This window comes from Rhineura floridana, chromosome 12 (genome assembly GCF_030035675.1).
Source record: "Rhineura floridana isolate rRhiFlo1 chromosome 12, rRhiFlo1.hap2, whole genome shotgun sequence".
In the NCBI taxonomy this organism is placed as follows: Eukaryota; Metazoa; Chordata; class Lepidosauria; order Squamata; family Rhineuridae; genus Rhineura; species Rhineura floridana.
In genome coordinates this window covers 20,948,499-20,973,917 of record NC_084491.1, presented here as the reverse complement: position 1 = coordinate 20,973,917, position 25,419 = coordinate 20,948,499, and the positions used below count along the sequence as shown (strand labels likewise).

General features: G+C 44.4%; 2 protein-coding genes across 7 annotated transcripts in view; one reads left to right on the top strand and one right to left on the bottom strand.

The window, feature by feature from the left end:
• The window catches only part of ADGRA2 (adhesion G protein-coupled receptor A2), a 139,835-nt gene extending 133,905 nt beyond the window's left edge, over window positions 1–5,930 (top strand). Inside the window, exon 19 of the mRNA XM_061593480.1 lies at window positions 486–5,930. Within this exon, the coding sequence (XP_061449464.1) occupies window positions 486–1,713 (1,228 nt within the window). The 3' untranslated portion in view covers window positions 1,714–5,930. The remainder of the gene's footprint in view (window positions 1–485) is intronic.
• On the bottom strand, window positions 5,776–13,628 carry BRF2 (BRF2 RNA polymerase III transcription initiation factor subunit). Of its 6 annotated transcripts, none has more exons than XM_061593481.1 (5): window positions 13,527–13,628; window positions 11,842–12,004; window positions 9,518–9,577; window positions 8,576–8,897; window positions 5,776–7,800 (listed from the first exon to the last, which is right to left on the bottom strand). In XM_061593481.1, the coding sequence occupies exons 2-5, from the start codon at window positions 11,993–11,995 to the stop codon at window positions 7,089–7,091; spliced, it is 1,248 nt and encodes a 415-aa protein (XP_061449465.1). In that variant the 5' UTR covers window positions 11,996–12,004; window positions 13,527–13,628; the 3' UTR covers window positions 5,776–7,088. The 6 variants fall into 6 exon arrangements, with proteins under 6 accessions (XP_061449465.1, XP_061449466.1, XP_061449467.1 ...); XM_061593482.1 differs by lacking the exon at window positions 13,527–13,628 and adding an exon at window positions 12,960–13,518; XM_061593483.1 differs by lacking the exon at window positions 13,527–13,628 and adding an exon at window positions 12,770–12,898.
• Between the last annotated feature and the right edge of the window lie 11,791 nt (window positions 13,629–25,419).

The following is a 25,419-nucleotide window of genomic DNA, read 5'->3' as shown; positions in this document are numbered from 1 at the left end:
GGAGTAAATCCCATTGAACTCAAAAAGAATACAAATGATCAAACCTGCCCTCCCCTCCTCCTCTCTCCTATCCCCTCCCCTCTCCCTTCCAATCCCCTTCTTCCCCTCTCCCCTTCCGCTCCCCTCCCTTCCTCCATATCCTTAGAGGCACATGTTATCAAATTCTTCCAAGCTACACAGGAAGTGGATTGGTCTGTGAAAGACCAGCCCAAATTGTGTTTGCATTTTGACAAATGTGTAGGGCAGTACAATATCTCGGAGAGGAGGTCAGGTCTCCTGCTCCCCTGGTACATTCACTGTAGCTGCCCAATTTCCTTGCTTTTTAATGTTTGACAGAAATATCTGTTGGTTATAGGTATGTTCTTAAACCGCAAGGTTTTTTTCCTGTTCGTGAAAGTTCTTCTAATTACTGCAAGCCCTGGGCTGGAGCAAGCACTAATAGTTTTGCTGAACCTTTTTTTCCTCCCTGCCCCATTCCCCTGCAGCTGCTGGCTGGCTTGTCGGCCGAGCATTGGGGCATTCTACGTGCCTGTGGCTTTCATTCTGCTCATCACTTGGATTTATTTCATGTGTGCTGGAATCAGTTTGCAGTGCCAAGCCAAGAACCCGAAAGAGATTCCCAAGCCCCTGGAAAGGCGGCAGCGCCTGGGCGGCAGCAGCAACCTTTTAACCGACTCAGGATCCATCTCAGTCATGCTGAATTCCACTCCACACAGTGTTGATGCTGACGGTGTTTATTCCCTAGGGGTACAGTTCTGGGCTGTAGTCATCACCCATTTTCTGTACATTACTCTGTGGACATTTGGGGCCATGGCTGTGTCCCAGCGCTGGTTCCTTCTAAAGGTTGTCTTCAGCTGCCTCTATGGAGTCACAGCCGTGGCACTGGGGCTGTTCATCTTTGCCCACCACTGTGCTCGCCGCAGAGATGTGCAGAGCTCGTGGTTTGCCTGCTGCCCATCTTACAGGAATGCTTTACCCATGCAAGCCTATGTGCACCCTGGCATGGGGGTGGAAGACAGCTCCCAAGTCTTCATTGGCTGCAACCCCGAGGTGGCTCAGTCCATGAAGTCATCCTCCTCCCCCAGCAGCAGCAATTCGGCCCCGGAGCCCTGTAAACTCAACAATTTACAAGTGGCCCTTGGCCAGGCAGATGGCAGCCCTCCGCCAACCACCTGCTATGAGGACGCTGAGCCTTCCAACAGCAAGAATACTCCCCCAGCCAGGTACGCCAACAATCTACATGGGCGAAGCAGGCACCATAAAAGCAGGACTAAGTATCGAGAAGGGAAGCACCAGCGTCTGAAGGCGCTGCGGGGGCCTTCCTCGGAGCACCCCACCAGCGAGAGCGGGAGCCTCCACACCAGCCACTCAGAGAGTTACCAAAGCAGCCGGAACAGCCCTTTGAACAATCGGCGTCCGGGGGTGGTTCCAAGCCTGGAGTTTGCCCTGATGCAGTCCGACTTGAGTGATGGCAGTGGTGGCCATCAGGTGGCAGACTTCAGCCGAGACCAGAGGAAAAGTGCCAGCAGAGACAACCTCAAGCCCCAGGCCAATGCCACCACGGACAAAGAGACTAAGAGGCGATCCTTTCCGCTTAATGTGGCCAATCAGAATGGGGGACTGAAGGGCAGCAAGTATGATATAAACCTCACTGGCGCTGACAGTGCAGCTGGTATGAAAACGGGTCTCTGGAAGAGCGAGACAACGGTGTAGGGAAGGGGTCCAAGGGCCACGTGGCTGGAGTTTTGGAGCGGGTTTCCCCCTCCTAGCCTCAGGCAGGAAGCTGCAAGGGTTAGGCATCTTGCTGCCAGTGTCTGCCCATACAACCTGCAGACTGATGTTGTGCACTATATGGGGCTTGGTCAGCACTGGCAGGAACTATCATGTTCCTTGCCAGGCTGCTTGCCCCACAGTAAGAGAGGAAGGGTCACCTGACGCTCCAGGGGTAAGGGAGGGAGATTGTATGTGTGCCGCATCATAGGAACCACACAGTGCACTTTTCCATCTCTGCTATCTTGTGCTCTGCTGTTCTACGTTCCAGGGGATCTTTTCCCATCTCCGCAGGACAAGCAGAGGTGCTAATTTTGTAAGGCGAAAGACAATCATTTGTTCTTGAGTGTCGCAATCTGTTTTATATCCCTTCTGCATGCCACTTAGATCCTAGGTGCTTTTTGTATAACATACCAAGGAAGGCAGTGTTTATAAGCTGAAATTTCTAGCATCATGTGTACATATGTATAGGCAAAATTGCTATCCAATGGAGGTGCATACACACTTTATGTTAAAGCAATCAAGGGTGCGCATAGGAGCTTTCTCTGTTCCCTCCTACTCAGCTCAGGGCCAGTTCACATGGCTATGCTGTGCCTTGTCTTTGATTCAGTAAATGAAACAAATTGATTCTGGGGTTGTTTTGACACGGCTCCAAAGCTAGAGACAGATGGTCATTTTTAAAAGAATTGAAGGTGGGGAAGGGCCGTAACTCGGTGGTAGAGCATCCACCTTGCATGCAGAAGGTCCCAGGTTCAATCCCCAGCATCTCCAGGTAGGGCTGAGAGTCCTGCCTGAAATCCTGGAGAGCTGCCAGTCAGAGTGGACAATACTGAGCTAGATGGACCAATGGTCTCACTCAGTATTCATACTCCTGTGTAGTAAGGCAGAGGCATTATCATGTGCATGGTTCTCACATATGTCTTTCATTCCATTCTCCTCTAGTTAATTCATCAGCTAGCTCACTGGTGTTAGGGTTCTACCAATCTGCAGGTGAAGCTCTTTGGTCTAAATGGTCTTCCATACAAATAAATAAATATCACTTCACACAGGAAACAATGGGTTGTTGTCAACAAACTTTTACTCAGAGTTGACCCATTGAAATTAATGACCATGATAAACTTAGGTCCACTAATTTCAGTGGGTCTACTCTGATTATAGATTTTCAGTATGTTAGCAAGGGATTTGACTCCCAAAATTGTTTAATAGCAACAGCAAAATACAGTAATCCCCCCCCCAATTAGGTTGTTGGAATTCCTGATATATTGCAAGTACATATGCAGGCCATTATAGTCCATAGCCTATAAGGTACAATTAGGTAATTAGCCCCACCCACTGAACTATAATTTTGCATCTGTCGCCCCAAGTATGATCAAAGTAGAGCCTGCAGGCCTGACATCTGCTCACACCTGGTCTAAGCCATTTTGCACCAAAAGTGCATCTTGATAGGCAGCAAAGGCCTCTGCTTTTTGCTCCATCTTTCCTCTCCCCTTTTCATGTTTCACAAACCCAGGCACAAGCCAGATGACCTCTGGGGGCCACACTGAGCTGCAAATGACAAGAGGTCCTCCACATAAAGCAAAACAGCAAGAAAGTCTCCCCTACCCTAAAATGCAACGATTTTAGCTTTGCTGTATAGAGACAATATTTAGACACAGCTAGCAGAAGTGTTTGTTTTTAAGCCATAGTTAAAACACAAGCAAAATATCAGCTGCACCTGAAGTGACTGACCGATGGGAATATTTGTTTGGAAAACCAGCTTTGAGCTGGACTTACCTCACTTTGGTGGCATGTATGTTGCAGAGGCCCTGGCTTGCCAGAAAAAGAAAGCATAGCTTCTTTGTTTATATGACGCACTGCAGGGACATTTTTCTAGCCATGTTAAGAGGATTGACACTGCCCCAATCACTTACAGCTCCAGAACAACAAGAAACCAAAAGTGTTGTTTACAGAGACAAGACACCTGCCCTTCATCTCTTCAAACCTGCCTTTTTGGGGAAAACAAGTTCTCTTTTCTTTTTCTGCCCCTTCTAGTTCCTGATAAACATCTGGACTTTCACATTTTTGGAGAAAAGTGCACATTACAGGGTGGGTGGGAGGTCTGTTATTAATTTAAATCAGTGCTGAACTCACTGTGCAATTGGCTCAAATGCTGGCCAACAGAACAGAGAACATTTCAGTGGGCGATCAAAGACGAGTGGCAAAGCACTTGGCTCATGTAAATCACACCCACATTTTTGTAGAGTAAAAACAAGACAACTTGTTACAGTTTCAGACTAGGCATAGCAGTAGCTTACAGCCTTTTATTTAGGATCATTGTCTTGCATTGTTTAGAGAGAGATGACTCAGGAGGGGGGGTTTGTTCACACCCACAAACCAAGATTATAGTCAGATGAGTGTTGTCAATAAGTGTCGAGTGTTGTCAGTAAGTGTCTGGATGGGGTGCAAAAGTGGCTTAAAGCATCGAGGTGGTGGTAAGCATATGGGAAGCTAAGGAGGTGTCATTAAAATTTGTGGTATTGATGATGGGGTGAAAATTCCACAGATGGGCCCTTAGAAAGACCCCCCTGTTAACTTCAGAAGACATGCTGCCACTATCACTGACATTCTTTATGCAATACCCCCAAACATTGGAGAGCCACCAATGTACAGGAACTAACCATGCTGCTATTTTTCCTTCATTCAAGCCTGTTAGATGTCCATTCTGTGTTGGAAAAGAGTGGGATTTTCAGCTCCTAAAGGCATAGGCATCCCGTAAGATGGCAAGTTAGCCAAGAGCCACAGTAAGGTGTCCTTAACATGTCTCAGGAGCACTTTAGGAGGCACTTTACAATGAGCTCATCACACAATTCTAGCATAACATTTGAAGGCTTGTCACGTGAGCCTTTTTCATGCAAGCATCCCACTAGGTGGGTGCATCCCACAACACTAGCATAACGTCTACAGGACAAATCCATTGAAAAGCACCTCCCACAAAGGGAACCTTAGAGGCAGAAGAGGTTGAAGGAGCTTCTTGTCCATTCTGGGAATGGGGTTGCAAGAAATTCGCACAGGCCCCTTCCCACCTATTGCAATTTATATCACAAGCAGCTGCTGGAAGACAAAGCATACTCAGTATAGTAAGTACCAAGCAATGAATGCAAGTCTGGGGGAGTGGGGGTGCAGGGAGATTTTCATTTTCCCCAAGAACAAACATTTCACGTTGAGTGCTGGGGCAGGCGCGGTTGAATAAGATATCTCTACAACAGAACCATAGTCATCAAGGAAGAAGCAAGACTGGGCACTGCAAGTGAGAAACAAATGTATACCTGAAAACTCTTACTGCTCCACAATACCAACTCTTTTGAAATCAACTGTACAGCGTTTATTAAAAACAAAGAAAGCCTTTATTTTGAACACAGAGCAGAAGCCAAATGCCCTCCTATATAGATAGGCAGGCATATGAAGTCCTTGTCTGACCAAAACCTACCTCCAAGGGGCTGCAAGGATTATTTTGGGCCCCACATATGGTGCCACATGTTCAAACACAGTGAGCCATGGGCCAGCACAAGGATCCACTGTGGCTCTAAGAGCTGGCATGGAGAGTTGTAGCCCTTAAAGGGCTAAGAAGCACTTAATCTCTCCCAATCCCTGACTCTTCCAAGAGCTGTTCCTCCTCCTCCGTCACCTCTTTTGCAACTACAGCGGTTTGACAAGTGCTTCCCTCTGTTTTTAGCTTGAGAGTCATCCCTTCTCCTTTCCTGGCCTCTATGAAAATTCCTTCTTGGTTTTGTATGTAAAAAAAGGCCTAAATCATTTATATGTCTGTACTGCAACCCACATGATATTGGCAATGCCAAACTTGTTATATATGCTTGCTACACTGAAACAGTATTATCAGAAAAGCTTTGTATTATTACCTTCTTTTGTCTGTTTACATTATGAGCATATGACATATTATACAAAAAAGAGAAAGCTTTCTGAGAGACAACTTTGCCAAAGAAGAGAGAGCTTTTTTTGAGAGATGACTGTGCCAAAGAAAGCATTTAATAGGGGTTTTGCATTTTATAAAAATGAACTGTTTCTAGCAGATGTTTCTTGTTTAATATATTAAAAGATTTGCAACATCCAATATGTTAGCTATTGCTTTCTTATTCCTCTGGTGCTCCGACACTATCTGGGCAGTTATAAAGTCATGCTTTTATTGAGTTGTGGCAATGGAGCAATAAATGGATTTGTGTGTCCATCAACAATTTGAGCAACTGAACAAATCAAATATTATCATGTGACCTAGAAGGCTTGTTCCTCAATTGGCTGAGGCTGGCGGTGGGGAACTCACCAAACCAAAAACAGCATTAACTAAACAGCTCCATTAATCAAACAAATTCACCACCTTATGATGTTCGTATGATGTAAAAGAGCCATCACGCTCCACGTGATTTATAAAGAGATCCTTGTGACACCAAAACTGTTTCACAGATCTGGGTTTAAAGCAAGCATGCCTGAAACAACTTGCAAGTTGATTTTCACACCTTTCCGCCGCCCTCCCTTACCTAACTATAAGGACCAGAAGTACTCAAGACTAACCCTACTCAAAAATGTTTCTGTTGCCCCAGCTGGCCTATCCCCCCTCCTCAAGAGTAGCTACATCTCACCGACAGACAGCATGACCATTTATATGCCATTCATATGCTATCCTAAATGGCATGGAAACCACAGCAGTGTGACCCCTTCTCACACCTCTCTGGTAAGAGATGAAGAAAAACAATCACATGTGCTAGCCACCTGAAGTGGTTACACTCCCAACACAAATGTTAGTGGCTCCACCAGTAACCACAACTAGTCAGGCCGCCCGCACTTGCCTTCAAATATTAGTGTGGGAAGAAGCCATGCCTGAAGGATGCAGGAGCTTCTGTGATGATAAGCAATCCTACAACTGGATTGAAATATTACCATTGCAAAAGGAAACAGTCCCTTTGACACAGGCAGGTTATTCATCCTTATTGCAATATGAATGAAATTCAAACATTACCAGCATCATTCTCCATCAGGGATTGGGAATGTAATAGAGGCACATCAAGCTTGCCTCCCCTAGGATTAGGACAGAGAGAAGATTTTTAAAAAAACAGCATGCTGACAATGTCTAGTTAACATTCTAATAGTTCTCGTAGACCCTTCTTAGTACTAACGGAAGGGGGCAATGATGTTATAACACCAGTCCCCCATCAAGGAGAGGACCTCCTAAAAAGACAAGGTAAACATCTTGGGGCCACAAGCACGAGGGGCCAGGGCCTATGTTGTCATTTGCTACATGCCTCTCTGAATCACTTGCAGCTTTAAGGTCATAGGCAGGCCTGAGCCTTGCTAAACATCTCCTTTTCTTCCGGAGTCCGGATGTATTGCTCTATCTCGCTGTCTAAAATGGGCTCATCCCCAGTGATAGCAGAGTCCTCGGGGCCCAGTGGAGGAGTTCGTAGCTTCTTTTTGGGGTTCAGGAGGCAGGGCGGGAGCAAAGGAATCCGCTGGCTGCTGGATTTCCGTTTCTCTCCTGAAAGGGAGGCCTCTTCAAGTGTTGCAGCACTCTCGTCTACAGGCTGCGGTGGTGCAGCTGCTGGGTTTTCTAGATCACAGTCTTCAGCAGTATCCACTATGCGGAAGGCAGCCTGCAGAAGCACATGGCGGTGCTGGAGTAGGTCACCAATGTACTTTGCCACAGTCCGCCGGTCCACCTTGAGTACTCGCAACCAGCCCAGTTGTGAAGCCATCTGGAGGAGGATCTTATGCAGCTCCTTCAGCCTCTGGCGGGCGGGCTGGGGAGCATCTGTTCCAGCAAGCTTACAGAACTGAGAAAGGGTGCAAGTGAGGCGATCAACAGGCCGGAGGGACTGCCAAGCCAGGAAGGCCGCTGCTGTCACAATGGGGATGGGGTGCCGGCCCGTCACCAGCCACGTCTCACTGGCAAGCTCCACCATCTGGATAGTCCTCACCACCAGCTTGTCCTTGTCTTCCACAAACTTAATTGGGATGCTGGGTGAATTCTGGAAAAGCTTGAAGCTGGAAAGAGGAAAAACAGAGCAAGCCATTTAGACAGACCGCTCTGTCTGGGGAGATGTGACTGGGGTGGTGGTGGAGGGGAGACAAATAAGTGAGAAGGGGCTATGAGCAAGACAAAGCATTATGGGAAGGTGGAAAGGGCAGGGGTGGCTGCATTTTGCAAGGACACCAAAAAGGGCTAGTTGGTACTTGACAAGTAAAGGAACACATCCTTCCTTACACAGGGCTGAATATACTCTATTTGTAACTTATGCTTGAGACACTGATGGGCTGGTACTTGTTTTAAAGTCTGTTTGAACACTTTGTGCACTAAACAACAACAGGCAGGATTTCTGAGCAAATATGGATTGGTAGCACAAGTGGAATTCACCAGTCTGAGAATTCTCTGACGGAGAAAGGAAGTTTGCTGTCCTTGTGGCTGCAGAGAAAATCCTGAAACTGCACAAATAATCTCTGATGAAATCTCAAGGAGTCAGGGAAGTGGGGTATGTAAGACACTAAGCAAATATTTATTCATGTCCCATCTTTCTTCCACAACGGAACTCAAGGCAGCACACAAAGAGTTCCCAGGAAATCTCCCATCCCAGTACTGATCAGACCCAGCCCTGCTTAACCTCAGCAAGGATGCTGTATCATCTGCCTTCACAGCAATACACCTCTGACAGCAATATACCACATAGCCCAAATGACACTTGCAAATTCCTCTTGCAAAGATCATGTACTTCCTCAGCAACTACATGCCAACTCTCAGAACTCGTTTCAGGGAGAAGCATACCTGTTAAGGTGGGTTTTCACCAGATCCATCAAGCTCAGAGCAGGTACATCCAGTGCCAGTTCCTTCAAGAAGCGCAGGTAGGTTCGAGCAAACAACTCCTTGTTTGCGTAGAGTAGCAAGCAGACTGTGCCCATGGTCAGGGGCCAGTTGTGCTGCCGGCAAGTCACAAAGACACAACAGCCCACAAGCATCTCTTTCCTCTCCAAGCTGACCAAACTGAAGCAGGGATGTTTGATTGCCTGCTGGTAGTAGGACACTGCAGTGTCTTCAAACAGAGAAGGAAGCCGGAGAACTTTGCAGAGATCCCGAACACGCATGATCCCTGGGGGGAGAATACTACACCAGTACTTAAGAAATATTTCCAGATGCACATTATCAATTCTAACTGCAGGACAAGCCCTCAACATGTATGAACGTACCCACAGAGCAAGCTCTGCTTCAGGTGCCCCCATCTTCAGAAGTGAGGTGAGCGGCTATCATGGACAACACTTTTTCAATTGTGATTGTGCCAACTTGAATGTCCCACCCAAATATATTTGCCTAGAACCTCCTTTGGTTTCTCTTAGATGCTGGGGAAAACTGGTGTTTTTTAAAAAAAATTAAAGTCTTTGCTGGGCTTTAACTGTGGATGGCGATTTTTAAATTTGTATTTCCTTTTAATTTTCACAATCATATGGGCTAAGGAAAGCAGGGACTGGTCCAAGTCTACCCATTCTGTCAATCGATTAGGATTTTGATCAGGTCATCAAACTAATGCCCGGCCTCTATGCACCTCTAAAATAGGTTGTTTCGGTGTGTTTTTGCCCTGCCCCAGCAAAGGGATAATTTTAAAACCAACTTCCTCTTTGCTTTTAGAAAGTGAGAGGATGCACCCCTTGCAAACAGCAGTCCATTAATTTCTACAAAGCTTCAAAAGATATAGAAGTGATGTGGAACACTTACCTCGCCGTACACAGCGGCTCGTCTGCTCATTCTGACCAGTACTATGTGAATATGTCACTTCTAGGGAGCGAAAACACACATACATCAAACAATGTTACTTTGGTCAGAGCGCTCAAAGATGTACCTATTTGTAAACCCTTGAATGATGTGGGGCCTGTCTATATTTGAGAACTGCTTCCAAATCATATACCTGCTCAAATACTATCCACTCTTTGGGTTATCCCACAAATGGTCCATATTCAGATGATCAAATATTATCTTAATAATACTGGCAAATAAGAGATATGAATGAATTTCATGCACCCACTTTGCTGCTCACTCTACAGGAGCAGAGAAATAAGCCAGGAAGCTGCAGTTCAACATCCCAACTAGGAAACTATGGTTAATCGTTTCCAAACAAGGCAGGATATAAAGCCATAAAGCTGGTGTTGATGACCTGACTTGTTTGGAAGCCAGGGCTGGACAAAACAGGAAGCTATAGTTAACTGCAGCTTTCTGGCTTTCCCCCCCACTCTCGTGAATGGAGGAGCAAAGTGGTTGTGGGTGGGTGCAAAAGGCATGTTCACATCTCACCTTAATAAACAGATGTGATTGTTCTAATGTGGCCATTATGTCAGCCATTGCTGGGGTGATCCAACAATGTGGAACTCATTTTTCTAGATATTCCCCTTTATTCTTCCTTTCAAAAAGCACCTAAAAACTAAAACTATCTGGAGAAGAAAGAAATGCTTGTTTGTTTCCCTTCCAAAAATGTATTTGTATTTTTGGAAGGGATGGAGGTCATGACACAGAGTAATTAAAAAGGAGCAGATAAAGCAAATGTAAAGTTTTATACAGTTTATCTCATTTTATGGTTGATTTTATTGTGCATATCTTTTTTTATTGTGTAACCCAACCTCAAGATCTCCTGACAATATAGGGTGAGATATAAATTGCATATACAAATAAAATAAATGTACACCTGACTGCCACCATCACCACCTGAAAAACGAGAAACAAATCCAAGCCCAGGCATATTCCCAAACTGTGAACCTGAATTTTTAGTGGGAGTACAACCCCAGTCAAGTCCAGCAATGTAAGATGCTGCCTAGGGAGCCCACTTCCCTGAGGAAGTTGTCAAGAAAAGGCTAGGGAAAACATGTCCAGGACATGCTATCATCGTTCTATTGACTGCCAGTTCATTTCGTAGCGCAATTCAAGGTGCTCACATTAGTATTTAAAGCCCTAAATGACTTTGGTCCCAAAAAACCCATCTCCTTCCCTACAGACCGTCCCAGATGTTAAGATAAGCAAAAGGCCCTTTGAAGTTCAGAGGTGGTGGCCCAGGAGAGAGTATTCTCTGTGGCAGTTCCTAAGTTGCGAAATTCCCTCTGGCAACTTTGTTATATAGTTTTCTTTTCCCTGGCTTTTGAAACTGGAGTTATATGTATTTTAGGACCCAATCTATTCTTGTGACTGTCAGTTGTTTTGCACTGTTTTTAATATTTTATTTTTAAATTACTTCAACCTGCCCTAATATTTATTTTATTTATTTTATTTTATTAGATTTTTAAACCGCCCTATAGCTTTCTAGCTCTCAGGGCGGTGTACAAAAGGTAAAAACAGATTAAAATACAATAAACATGATAACAATACACTGTAAAATATAGAAACAAAATCAAGACAAAGACAAATTAAAATAAAATTAAAATGCCTGGACAAAGAGGTAGGTCTTTACCTGGCGCCGAAAAGATAACAAAGAAGGCGCCAGGCGTATCTCATCAGGGAGGGCGTTCCATAACTCGGGGGCCACCACTGAGAAGGCCCTAGTTCTGGTTATTACTCTCCGGGCCTCCATATGCGTTGGAACCCGGAGAAGGGCCTTCGATGTCAAGCGTAGTGAACGGGCAGGTATATAGTGGGAGAGGCGTTCCACCAGGTATTGCGGTCCAGTGCCTAATACCCTGTGGTAAAGGACAGGTAAGAAAGTAAATAAATAAATAATGTAAGAAATCAAATAAATAACTTAATAATAATAATATGAAGTGAGCACCAGAGATTTCAATGGAGCTTACTTCCAAATAAATATGCTTAAGACTGGAACACATATCTGCACCTTCCACCTCCACACAGGACAACGCAGCACTTAAGATACAAAGAGTTCTGAACTGTATAGCTATTCTTCCAAATACTAGTTGCTGGAAACTGCAGGAGGGGAGACTGCTCTTTGCACTCAGGTCCTGCTTGTTGGTTTCCCACTAGCTGGCCACTGTGAGAACAGGATGCTGTACTAGATGGGCCGCTGACCTGATCCAACAGCGCTCTTGTTATATTTTTTGACCCACCTTGTAAATGCTCTTCATCAGCAAATGTGGTTGTGAGAAGCCCTTCAGTCAGAATGAAGCCACAGTCTGCACACACTAGCTGGTTCTGAGCATAATGAGAGTCCTCTACAATTTCCAAGGAGCCACAGTCTGGACACTTCTTTTGACTTGACATCTTAGCAGCCTAAAAGCATAAATCAAATCCACAGTTGGTCACTGATATATATGTATATTTTTAGTATTATTTAACTAGCTCATTGGTTGTATTTGTATTCCTCTTTTTCTCCACAGAGCTTAAGGTGGAGTACAAGGTTTTCTCCCCACCCAATTTTTCCCTGGTAACAACCCTGTGGGATGAGCTGGTTATATCAGCCTAACTGGTCAGAATAACTCAAAGTATTATCAATTTTTATGATTCTATAAAATATTTAAGAACACCAAATTCTATCTGAAATCCGCTGCTGAGATATCAGGATCTCAAGTATTCCTAAGAAAACCAACAGGACAAAAAGGGAGAAGGCAGGAAAGCAGGGCTTTTAATTTCCCATAGCATTGAGAAAAGCTAGATTTCACATAATTTCACATTTAAAAAGTCAAATGTTCTTAAAAAGTCTCCTCACAAAATCAGCCAGAGGATTATTTAACCTCTCGGACAGCTCTTTACAACCACAACATTTACAAAATGTTGCATTTTTGAAAAAGAGATACAGGCTGCAATCCAATACACACTTACCTGAGAGTAAGTCCCACTGAACCCAATAGAGTTTACTTCTGAGTAGACATGTATTGGATTGCAGCCACAAAGACTTAAGCCTGCTAGAGTGGAGCTTTGCCTTCAATTCTGATATGTAGGGCACAGGTTTGATTAGGGTGTAAAGGAAATGCTCTCAAAGCACTGTCATTACCCCAATATTCAATCCTCACATTACAAAAGGCCCCACCCCCTTACCTTTACAAGCTCCTGTATTTAGAAGACTATGGGGGTTAAAGCTTGCCCAAAACTGGAAGGAGCCAGGATGGGGGGCTTGCGGCTTTCATTCAGCCCCTCTCCCTACCTCTTCTCTCATAATTCGAGCATCACCAACACTTCCAACATATTTCAGTATTAAGAGACTGCCTAGGGCTGTGAACATAGTTACCTGACAAGACTCCACCAAGTGCAGACATTAGTTTAACAGGTGATTTTTATTTTTAAGGGGCACAGAGATTAAGTTGTGGGGGAAGTGTCCTTTGATGTATGTTTGCATCTCCAGTGGCTCTTAATATCACAGATATGAATAGCCCGAGGATAGGGAACGCCCTGGGCTCCTTTTGGGAATAAGGGCGGGATATCAAATTAAAAAGTAAACAAAAAGTGGGGAGAACTGGTTTGGGTGATTTGGACTACTCATCCTGTAAGTCGCTCTGGACGCTTTGTTAGCTCAAGAGCAAGATAAAAATGGTGTGATTGAATAAACAGGTAACCGGAACTCTGCTTCAAATCTGTTATGGCTTTTAACAAAGATGGTGGCCATTATCAACTGAAGCTGCACGAAAACACCCGTCCTAAGGGGGCCTCGTCGAGACCTGCCCTGTGCTCAGAATCAACGGCGGGCGAAGGAGTTTCTATGCACTTCACTCCGCGGCCGCATGCCAACGCCCTTTTCCCTCCCCCCGCAACTCCCGGACAGTCATTCTGGCTCCTTTCCTCCACTACACCGATTTACCTCTTGTCACATCCTTCTGAGAACCGGAAACAGTAACGTGGTGGACCTTTTCAGGAGGGTACGCTTCTTCCGGGTAATCTCCATGACAACGGGGCAATCGGCCACGGCGCGGTCACAACCTAAATGTTCTCCGTGGGGAAACAGAGCACAAGCGAAGGGTTCCGCCTGTAGCCGAGTAATCGTCGCCATCCATGACTACCAGGACTTGAAGCCAACCACCACTACATCTTTTGGTGCTGTTCTTTGAAGTCAGGTCTCGGAGGTTCACCTGAAGAGTCAGGTTTTTAGCCCCTTTCTCACGTTGCAGTTGGACACGTTGCTGGGGGGTTGGGTAGGATGTAAAGTGGGAACGTTTCTGTGCAGTTGGGCATATATGGCATTTAATAAGCAGCTGGGCTGTTTCTTGGGGGAAAAGATAAAAAGAAATAGAAAATAAAGCTGAACTACTGTGCAGCTGAGACTCAAGGAAGTTCCACATGCTGTGGTTTACCCATGAGGGTTGTGTAACTGGTACCACATTGCCCAGACCACATCATCATCCTAACAGCAAAATGCTTCCATTATGGGGGAAAGTACTGTCTACTATCAGTCAAACTGCTAACCGAAATCACTTGTAAACTGCAATTCTTGCTATAGCAAGTGGAACCTGGTGGTTTTGCTGTGGGGATGTGATTGCACAAGCGTCTCAAGGGACCTGTGGCATCAGTTAGAGATGTATTACACATCCTTCTCTACCTAGCCTAACTTGCTCAAGCCTTCAGCCCTCGACTACTGATCTCACAGGAAAGAGGGCTATGAAAACTCACAGCCCCCCCCCCCCAGTTATGACCTGTGCTCTACAGACAAGGGAATGAAATTCATAAGAGGAGGGCCAGGATGTCTTCTCAGTCACCCCAAAGTTCAGAACACAGAATAATGGGCTCAAGTTACAGGAAGCCAGATTCAGCTGATTATCATGAAAAACGTCCAAATGTTAAGAGTAATAAGACAGTGAAACCAATGACTTAGGGAGGTGGTGGGCTCTCCAACACTGGGGTGATTCAAGATGCAGCTGGACAGCCACCCACCCTGTTGGGTATGCTTTCAGTTATATTCCTGCATTGAGCAGGGGATTGGACCCAATGGCCTTATAAACACCTTCCAACTCCACTATTCTATGATTAAGAACAGATAATGGATGAGCAAAGCTTGAACCAGAAGATGGCGCCCTTACTTTACACTTGGTGCTCTCTTTTAAAAGTTGAGGCATCACATTTATATAAACCTGTACAATGGGCCAAGGTGTTAACCAGCTTAGGTCTAATTTATGTTGCAGCAGTGGTGCCCAGAAGTCCAAACGAAGGCTGATGTTCTAGGCTTACACGCTGTATGTATCAGAGTGCAGCAGTGACAGGCATAAGGAACAGCGGTGCACCAGGGGAAGCAGGATCCTGTAGAAAGCAGGCCTGTGTTCAGACATAGGGTTTATTGCATTTGTTTTACTGCAGTGTTTGTGTCCCAATTTCTAACACTCCTTTCACACTGCAGTACCTCTTGCTTTATGGAACTGTGGCTTTTGGACCAATGTACCGCCATGTCATGCTAAATTTCATTCACACCAAGTGGATGTAGTGTGACACAACAATGAAATGATTGGACATGTCTCTGATACCTCATCCTTTCTGCATTTCTGTTTTCCCATGATTCCCCAATGAAAACAGCAGGAAAGAACTGAATGTAGGCATACCGCCCCAAATTTTGTCACTTTACTACTGCGATTTTCTGCATTAATAGAATTGCACATGGATTTTTTTTCTAGAAGCAATGTGGAAATGAGCACTAAATTTCCACTACATTCTGCTAGATTTCCAGAAGTGGTTTTTACGTTGTGTGAAAGATCAAATAAAATGCAGAAATTATCAGGTAAGGAAACGTCGGGAAAACGGAATCAATTGCTCTCTGAATGCAGCCCAGGTCAACTCCTCTCCCCAACTTACTTCCAAACATTGCTTGTAAACCACCTGGTTTACAGGAACTCAAAAGAGTTTTTAAAAACAGAGTGAAAAAAAGATACATGATTATAATTATATGTTTTTCTTTAGTTATATACCATGCTTCATTAAAAGTTCCAGAGAAGTTTACACAATGAAGTGCAATAAAAACATCAAGCTAACAAATACAATTAAAACCCACCAATATAACCAGCATACAACAGTACAACAGCACAGGAAACATATCACACTAGGCATGGAAGGATCTGTCCATTTCAGCTCTCTGTTTCTCATTTTTCTTTTTTAAATTAAGTTCTCCACATTTCTGCAGCAATTTGCAATTTTTTTAAAAAAAAATCCTCACGAAAATTCTTCAGTATTTTAGAGCAACTTTCTCCTAGTAAACAGATTTTTGTAAGTTATTTTCCCTTATAATCAATTTTTGTGTGGTTTTTTCACTAATATATTCATTTTTATGCACATTTTCTCCTAATATATGCATTTTTAAAAAACATTGTTTGGTAGGACAACTGCACTGCAAAATTCAGAAAGTACTAATTTGAAGGATATGTGTGTTTCAGTCCTCATTGTGTTTTGGAAAGTGTAAACTTGATAGGTTCAGCTTTAAATGCAAACTGAATCATATTTCTCCTCCATCCCTACGTCACACAGACTTGTCCACAGAAAACAAAACCAACCACTTAGCCAAGGATCTTACTGAGTCCCAAAATCCAGGGAAAACAGGCATATTTTCAACTGACATTTCAAGTGGATGCACTTCTTGTACTCCCAGAGGCAGGGCATTCTATAGAAGGGGTGCTCTGACAAACAAGGCCCTATTCTAGGTACCAGCCCTTTGGGGATCACCCAATAGCAGGACCACAAGAAGGGCATTTTTTAAAAGGATAAACAAATCAGAACATCCAAAGCAAATTATTATTAAATTATTTCCCATGCAGATGTTGTAATGAGGAAAGTGTCACAAGTTTAATTGCTATATGTCACCTAGTAGCACTGCTGGGTGAGTGGGTAAGCATGGCAGTCCTAGACTTTAGGCAAGTCACTCTCTCACAGCCTCAGCTCTGTAAAACAGAAACAGAATAGAATTCTAACATTATGCTAATTCATTTCATTACTTGGCTATGAAAGAGGAAAAAGAAAGAGCTTCTGCTTTTATGAGTGGAGTTCACTGGGGGATCTATTCTATGGCAGATGTGCACTGCAGTAGGATTTGGAGAAGATCAGCAAGGGTTTCTACAGTACCTCCCAGTTGTTTAGCAATAACACTGCAATTTATTTATTTATTGTACTTATATACCGCCCCATAGCTGAAGCTCTCTGGGCGGTTTACAGTAAGTAAGCAATGGCTTTTTCTTTTCTGTTCTCTAAATAAGGCTGTTAGAATCCCTGATCTGAAGTAACTCATTATATGTATTTTGCATATGCAGATCATTCCAGTATATGGCTAAGGATAGGGGAGAAATTGCTTAAGTTTACATTTAAAAGTGAATCTACCTAATTAGCACTTCTTGGCACAAGATGGGAACCAAAATGAAGTCATCCTTTGAAATTCGCACTTTTCCGAATGCAGTTCTCCAACCATGTAATGTGGACAAACGCATGTATGCTACGGTAAGGCATACATCAAATGCCTGTCTAATATTAGTGAAAATAACATTGAACGGTACATTATATGAGTGGAAACTGCTTGGAAACTATATTAGGGGAAACTGCATACAAAAATGGGTATATTAGGAGAAAGTCGCACTAAAACGCTGATAATCTTCAGGAGGACTTAAAAGCAGTTTGCCAACAAATGCTCACAACTGAACTTGAGACTGGAAAAATGAGAAACTGAGAGAAACAGGAATTGACAGAGTCACCCATCCCTATATATGGTTCATGGGATATAACAGGTAATTGTAGTGGTGGCTGATGCACATTGGGAGTGGTAGGGTGGACGGCAGAGAGCCCAACATTAGGTGGAGCCAGAGCCAATGACAGGCAGAACCAACTAATTCTAGTTTTGTCCCCAACTTCTTCCCTGCTGAGTTCTACAAGGACAGCTCTGAGACTAAGCAGGAGGAAGCTGATAGGCAATGCCATCTCCCTGGACTGGTAATAAGTAGGAAGGCAGGCAGGCAGAGGTTGGCTGAGACCAGACTAAGGTTGGTGGGGCAGTGCCCATTTCGCCCTAATGGACCAGTCTCCACTGGATAACTGACAACATGAGCACAACAGAATTCTCCTCCAGTTGTGATTCCCAGCAACTGGTATTGAGAAGCATACTGCTTTAGACAAGAGGAATCCCCCCCACCGACTGGTGCCTGATGATGCCCCAGTGCCATCTCTGCATCCCCTCCATGCCTTCGTAAGACTACTAAACTACAGACTGGGGCTTCTCCATAACACTCAGTTACAACAAGTGATTCCCCTTTCTTTCTTAACATCCAGCCTGAGAGTTCTAGCGAACTCAAAAGAGTGGCGTACAGGCAATGCTTGATGAAATATTGGAGGGGAAAAGGCAGGAAGCAGGATTTCCTGTGGTTAGGGGTGGAGATGCAATTTTGCATCAGTCCTGCTGGCCTCTTATGATAAGCAGAAACACAATTATGCAAGCAACTAAATGTGTTTTATCCAAACTCAGAGAAGACCCAATGAAATTAATAGGCATGACTAACTTAGGTCCATTTATTTCAGTGGGTCTACTCTGAGTATAACTTAGCTGGATAGCTGTTTTCTGGGAGGCTGCCTTATCTTACATATGCATGTAGGTTAAGATCTCAGGCTCTGGCAGGCCCTCAAGATGGGTTTGTTTTTAGGGTGGCCATTTACAGGTCTCCCCTCCCCAAAGGACATTTATTTTCAGAAAATTTGCATGTGCTAATTAGTCTAAATGCAATTATGTTAATTGCTATCACTTACATAGAAATACATTTTCTCATAGTGAGGAAGACAGATCTGTGTGCCAGCTGCCCAAGTGTTAACTGGTGATGGGCAACTGGTGAAAGGCTCTCCTTTCTTATTATTCTTTATCTTTACACCATAATTAAAGCAATATTCAGTACTAATGCTACTCAGAGTAGGCCCACTGAAGTTAAGAGACATGACTAACTTAGGTTTGTTAATTTCAGTGGAGCTACTCTGAGAAGGACTTAGTTGAATACAACCCTTGGACTGGACAACCTTCAAACAGAGGACAGTCCTCTCTAATTTACAGCAGATGGCTTTCGCAGCCAGACTTTTCACTGGGCAGTCAAGGCACCTATCAAGGCCTTTAGGGAAAGATCAATGTTATGCTGCTGTTAGATGTGTGTTTAATGTCATGGGCTTTTTTAAAAAAAGTACTTCTGTCTTGTAATGTTTTTTAATACTTAAGAACATTGGTTTTTTAGGGCATTGTTTTAGCAGTCGTAAGCCAGATGTTGCCACCACCATTGATTGCTGGAGCTGATAGGAGTTGTAGTTCATCAACATCTGGAGGCCAAAGGTTCCCTACCCGTGCTTTATAGTATCTTTCCATTGCTTGTGTTGTGTATATTCCATGTCAAGCCTCTAGGGGGCTTCTGTAGTCTTTGCATATATTAGTGCTCATCCATACTTCCATTTTATCTGAAACATAAGCCCCTTGTGCCTCCTTTAATTCTCTCTTCCATATGATGTTGGCCTCCAGTCACTGTCTTCCCATGCTTTCCCCTCCATTAATCCAGTTTCTCATACCAGCTACACAGCAAAAAGGAGAGAAAAATCATCTAAGGAGGGAGTCACAGTTGCTTTGCCTTGAACTATCCTATGTGGGTGGCTGTAACTCCACCTCCTTCCATATTTCCTGCTTCTGTTGGGTTCCCATTGGCTCCCTCACCCATCTCCCTTCTGATCTGAGCCAATCACCAGCACTCCCTCTGCTGGGCGGGGAGGAAGGGGCACACCTACAAGTATGGATAAGGAAATAGTTTGACTGCAGTACAAAGTGCAAAGCAGTCAACTTTGGACTACCAGCGGACAATTCCAATACGGCAGTGGTTCCCAACCTAGGGGCCATGACCCCCAGGGGGGTTGCAAAGTAATCCAGAGGGGGCTGCGAACAGTAAAGAAATGAAGTGGGTTTTTTTTAAAAAAAGTCTTCATTCCCTGAACACTGTCTGCTCTCCACTGCTGCTGCAGATGACACCTCCCCATTGCTCCAAATGAGAAGGGAGGACTTTTGCTGAAGCACCAGAGCATCTTTCAGGCACTTCAAGGGCAGACACCTGCCTGTAAAACACGTGGCAGATGCCAAAGGAGGCTGAGGGTGGAGCTACCAGGAAGAAGAGGGGATTACTATCACTGACTCTGTCTCCTCACACTGCCACTGCTGACAACACCCATGCTCAGAAGAGGAGGAGGGATTTTCGTGAAGCAAAGGCTGTTTCCCCCCTTCTTTCCTGGCAGCAAGCCAGCCTGCCTTTCTTGGCTCCTCATTCACTGCTTTTTCCTTTTAAATTTTTTTCTTATTTGCAAGGCTTCCCAGATCTTGCCTTTGGCCCAGATGGAGCCAAGGAGCAGTGAGGAAGCTCAGGACTTGCTCACCCCCCCCCATCTCTAAGGCTAAGTGTGTGTGCCAGCATCCCCCCTTTCTTCCACCTCTAATCCACTACCCCTGCACTCTCCAAATGCTTGCATGCCTGCAGATGCTTGCAGGAGGGGCAGGTGTGTTTGTGCTAACCTGTCTTCTGCTCTGCTTTCATTCCCCAAGTGCACATTAACCAAATCAGCCTTTCCCAACCAGTGTGCCTCCTGATGTTGTTGGACCACAATTCCCATCATTCCTGACTATTGGCAATGCTGGCTGAGGCTGATGGGAGTTGTGGTCCAACAACATCTGGAGGCACACTGGTTGGGAAAGGCTGAACCAAGTCATCAGTTCTCATGATCATCCCAAGGCCTAAAAGCACTAGTCCCCCTCATCAGTCTATCTACCCTTTTGTCTTCACAATGTAGCATCCCCACCACAACCACGTTGCTTCTTGATTATTATTTAAAAGCCCAGCAGGTTGGCTGAGGATGGGCTCCACATACTGCAGCTGAAATGTATTTAATTATTATTGCATTTATATCCCACCTTTCCTTCAAGTTGCTCAAGGTGGTCACATAGTCCCCCCCTTCCAATTTATCTTTACACCAACCCTGTGAGATAGGTCAGGCTGAGACACTCTGTCTGGCCCAAAGTCACCCAGTGGGCTTCATGGCTGGGTGGGGATTTGAACCTGAACCTTAGTTCAACACTAACCCACTGATGTTGGGAGACCAGACTGTACATCTTCAGATTGTTTGTATGAGGAAGAGGGATACCAATTTGTTGAACCTCTGCATTAAGAAAAAAAGCAATACCTCAATGTCTGCAGGGAGCTTTTTATAGGAAGGGCCATTTGGAGATGTGATTTTGCCATGCACCATGTTGTCACTTAACAGAGGCCAAAATTATAATTAACATGGGGGGGAGGAATGTTTTTGAGCTTATAAAGGGGATCCCATACTCATAAAGGTTGGGAACCACTGCAATAAGGAAAATGTGGATTTTTAGTATGGTCTGGATGAGCCCTCAAGTTAGTTCAGAACACAGCTAGCAGGCAAGCCAGCAGCATCCTGCCTCATACGGCAGCAGCTACTACAGGGCTGTGTCCCGCAGTTATTAATGAGACACAAATGATAATTGGTACTTACAGTCCTGTGAAGGGTGCAGGCGGTTGAATGGCTATAAAAAAGCACCCCATGCAATTTTGGCTGAGGGATACCATGTCAACAGCTATTATATAATTATGCCATCAGCACTAAGCACTTGATTTGTGAATCATATGGGGGGAATGTCCTAAATTTGGTATTGTAACAGGTTATAATTAATAAGCTGGAAAAAGGTAGAATGAAACCACTCATGTCCACCTCCAGTGTCATCTAAATTCATTTTAGTGCATGAAAATATACAATTTGAAAAACTTACCTGGTTCTAGATGAGGAATAGAGAACCTCCAGATTTTGTTGGGTTAAAACTCCCACATCCCTGACCATTAGCCAGGCTGGCTGGCTGGCTGTTAGTATCCCAACATCTGGAAAGCCACAGATGTCCTAATCCTGCTCTAGACTCTTTGAATTAAGGTGCTACAAAGCAAATTACTGCTATTCAGGTCACAAATGCCACCATCCTTGGAAATGGGAGTAATTTGCCTATTTGGATCGTAGCTGAGGGAGTTCTCATTTGAAGAATTTAATATATGGTGTTGTGGAGACATAACACTACACACCTTTCAATCTCATGGTGCTGGATCACATGATTCAGTTCCTTGCTGATTGATAAGTCTGAATCACAACCACACCCAAATTGGTTTTGGCACATTCCTGCAGTTTGTTTTATGTCACAGGGGAGGACCAAGTTCTTCAAGTGGTGCTGAAGGTCAACTGACACAGGACTTCAAAAGCTATCTATGTGCTTCTCTGGCTGTAATGACAGCTACAAATTAGCAATCTGATCTAGACCAACTGAAAGGATCTAGGAACTAGGGTTTGCCAAATTGTGGAATTTGAAGAGTTGAAAAGGCTTCTCCTGCAAACAGCAAAGCCTCCAAGAAAATCCCAAGAGCCTTGCTGGAAGACTTGCTGGTCATTTTCTGCCATACTAGTAAAATGGCACACTGTTTGTATGAAGCTTCATATCAGAAAAATACAGGACAGAACCTGAACTTAGTTGCTGTTCTAAATACTGATGTTTCAAAAGTGATATTGAAAGTGCTCTTCAGATTTCAATAACCATCTTGAGAGCCGTCACTCATAATGTTTAACAAGGGCATCCTTGTGGGCTTGACAGTTCCCCAATCCTAATTTCTACAATGCGTTGTATTGTGCTTTAGATGTGAAGCCTTGCCATAAAATACTGTGTGCAGAGTGAAGCGGAAAAAAGCATTAGTTATTCAATATATGGTACATAAATACAGTGAAGGTAGAAGAAAGGTATGCCAGAGGAACAGAAAGGAGATGCTAGGAAGAGGTGGTGGAAGGCAGGTGAGAGGTTAAGGAAAATAGTTCAGTGGCAGAGCAAATGTTGTGAATGCAAGAAGGTCCTGGGTGTAGTCTCCAGCATCTCCAAGTAAGGCTGCAGATGCGTGATCTGAAGTGTCATTACAACTACACCGTTTAAGACACCTGAATTAATCTGAAGTGGGCCAGTTTTAGATTTTTCGAGATGTGGATGTGCCTGCTCTTTGCCCAGCATTCTTGTATAGCAGGGCCCCACTCATACGGCACGTTAGGTTCCAGACCCCCGCCAAAAAGCAAAAACCACCAAAAAGCAGATCAGCTGTAGTGCAGGGGTCTAGAACCTAACCCGCTGATCAAGCAGGAGGGGAAGATGTAGCACGCTGATCTACAGCTGATCTTCTCGGGCGCAATCAGCTGGAGCGCAGGAGTCTGATCGCCCCCAGGAGGAGGAGATCAGTTGCAGCGCGCTCCAGCTGATCTTCATCTCCTCTGGCGCGATCAGCTGGAGTGCGGGAGTCTTATCGTCCCGAGGAGATCAGCTGTAGTGCACTACAGCTGATCTTCTCCTCCAGCGCGATCAGCTCAAGCGCGCGAGTCTGATCGCGCCAGAAGAGAAGATCAACTGTAGCTCCTCCGGCGACATCAGCATGCTACAGCTGATCATCTCCTCCTCCAGCAAGATCAGCTGGAGCGCGGGGAGCTCCAGCCCCCCCTCAAGCTGACCGAGAAGCAGGGCCCTACTGTACTTCCTCTTGGTGGCTCAAGTTTCACATCACTGTGCATAGCTTCTTACCTTTTTTCAGGCCAGGGCTGGGAGGTGGTTTGTAGTAAAGGTGATAGGATGAAGAGACTGAAAATGTTGGATTAAACAATTATTTTCAGTTTCTCTCTAGCTTAACGATTCTATGAACACCAAAGAGTGCCTGCTTTCCACAACCCAATTTCATTGGTAAAAGACCATCAGCCTGACTGTACAAACTATTCTCCCTATAGAAGTTTCAGTTGCATAAGCAGTTCTCTTCTTTTCACACTTTAGAATCATCATTATGAAGTCCAATCATTTAGCGATTCAATCTATTATTGATTTATATACTGTACTGCCATTCCTCCCAGCAGGAGCTCAGGGCAGCAAACAAAAGCACTAAAAACAGTAAAATTCTATCCCTATGGACTAGGGAGCCAACCTGATAAGTCATCAAATAATGTGCATCATACATATAGTGCCTTGCAAAAGTAATCATACCCCTGACCAATGCTCTCGTATTATTGAATTACCAATAGTATATTGTAATTTCATTCTATATTTTATTTTAAAACACAAAGTCAAAATCAATTATTGTAAGGTGACATTGGTTTTATGTTGAGAAATGTTTGTAAGAAACATAAAAAAATGAAACATGTTGCTTGCATAAGAATTCAACCCCCACACATGAATAGCATTAGTTATTCAATATATGGTACATAAATACAGTGAAGGTGGGAGAAAGGTATGCCAGAGGAACAGAAAGGAGATGCTAGGAAGAGGTGGCAGAAGGCAAGTGAGAGGTTAAGGAAAATAGTTCAGTGGCAGAGCAAATGTTGTGAATGCAAGAAGGCCCTGGGTGTAGTAAGGCTGCAAATGCGTGACCTGAAGTGTCATTAGAACTACACCGTTTAAGACACCTGAATTAATGTGAAGTGGGCCAGTTTTAGATCTTTCAAGATGTGAATGTGCCTGCTCTTTGCCCAGCATTCTTGTATAGCAGGGCTCCACACATACGGCCGAAAAGCCACCTTTCACTGCAATAACAGCTTTAAGTCTTTGGGGGTAGGTATGTACCAGCTTTGCACACAGTGTCAGAAGGATTTGGGCCCATTCTTCTTGGCAGATTCGCTCCAGGTCATTCAGGTTGGTTGGACGTCACTTGTGGACCATAATTTCCAAAGAGCGCCACAGATTTCAATGGGATTGAGATCAGGACTTTGACTGGGCCACTGTAGGACATTCACTTTTTTATTTTAAGCCACTCCACTGTTGCTTAGGCCTTGTGCCTGGGATCACTGCCCTTCTGAAAAGGGAATTCCCCCCCAAGCTTGTTTTTTAGTGGACTGAAGCAGGTTCTCTTGCAGCATTTCCCTGTATTTTACTCCATCCATTCTTCATTCTATTTTAACAAGATGCCCATTCCCTGATAAGCATCCCCACAGCATGGTGCTGCCACTGAAGGACAGTGACATCCTTCACTGTAGGGATGGTGTGTCTTGAGACATGGGCAGTGTTAGGTCTGTGCCACATATAACGCTTTGAGTTTTGGCCAAAAAGCTCTATCTTGGTCTCATTTGACCACAAAACCTTTTCCTGCATCACAGCTGGGGCACTCTCATGCTTTCTGGCAAACTCCAGACATGCTTTCAGATGGTACATTTTGAGTAATGGCTTCTTTCTTGCCACCCTCCTCCCATACAGGCCAGTGTTATGCAGAGTTCTTGATATGGTTGGCTGGTGCACCATAACTCCACTCCCAGCCACTGAACTCTGTAGCCTCCTTCAAAGTGATTGTTGACCTCTCTGTGGCTTCTCTCACAAGTCTCCTTCCTGCTCGAGCACTGAGTTTTGAGGGACAGCCTTTTCTTGGCAATGCCTGGGTGGTGTGATGCAGCTTCCACTTCCTGATTATTGATCCAACTGTGCTCATCTATGCACCTGTATTACATTTTCTCTCACTTCTGTAGAACGTTCTTTAGTCCACATTTTCTTTCAGATCCACAGCTTGACCAATGATCCTTCACAACAGTGGGTTTTTTATCCTGACAATGTGACAGCAACTTTAATGGTTCACAGGTGGAGGCCAATGGTAAGGTAATTGTGTCCTCGATAGGGTAATCTCTTTAATTTGTGTAAACTGGGAGCTTCCACAGTACAGAGGTTGAATACT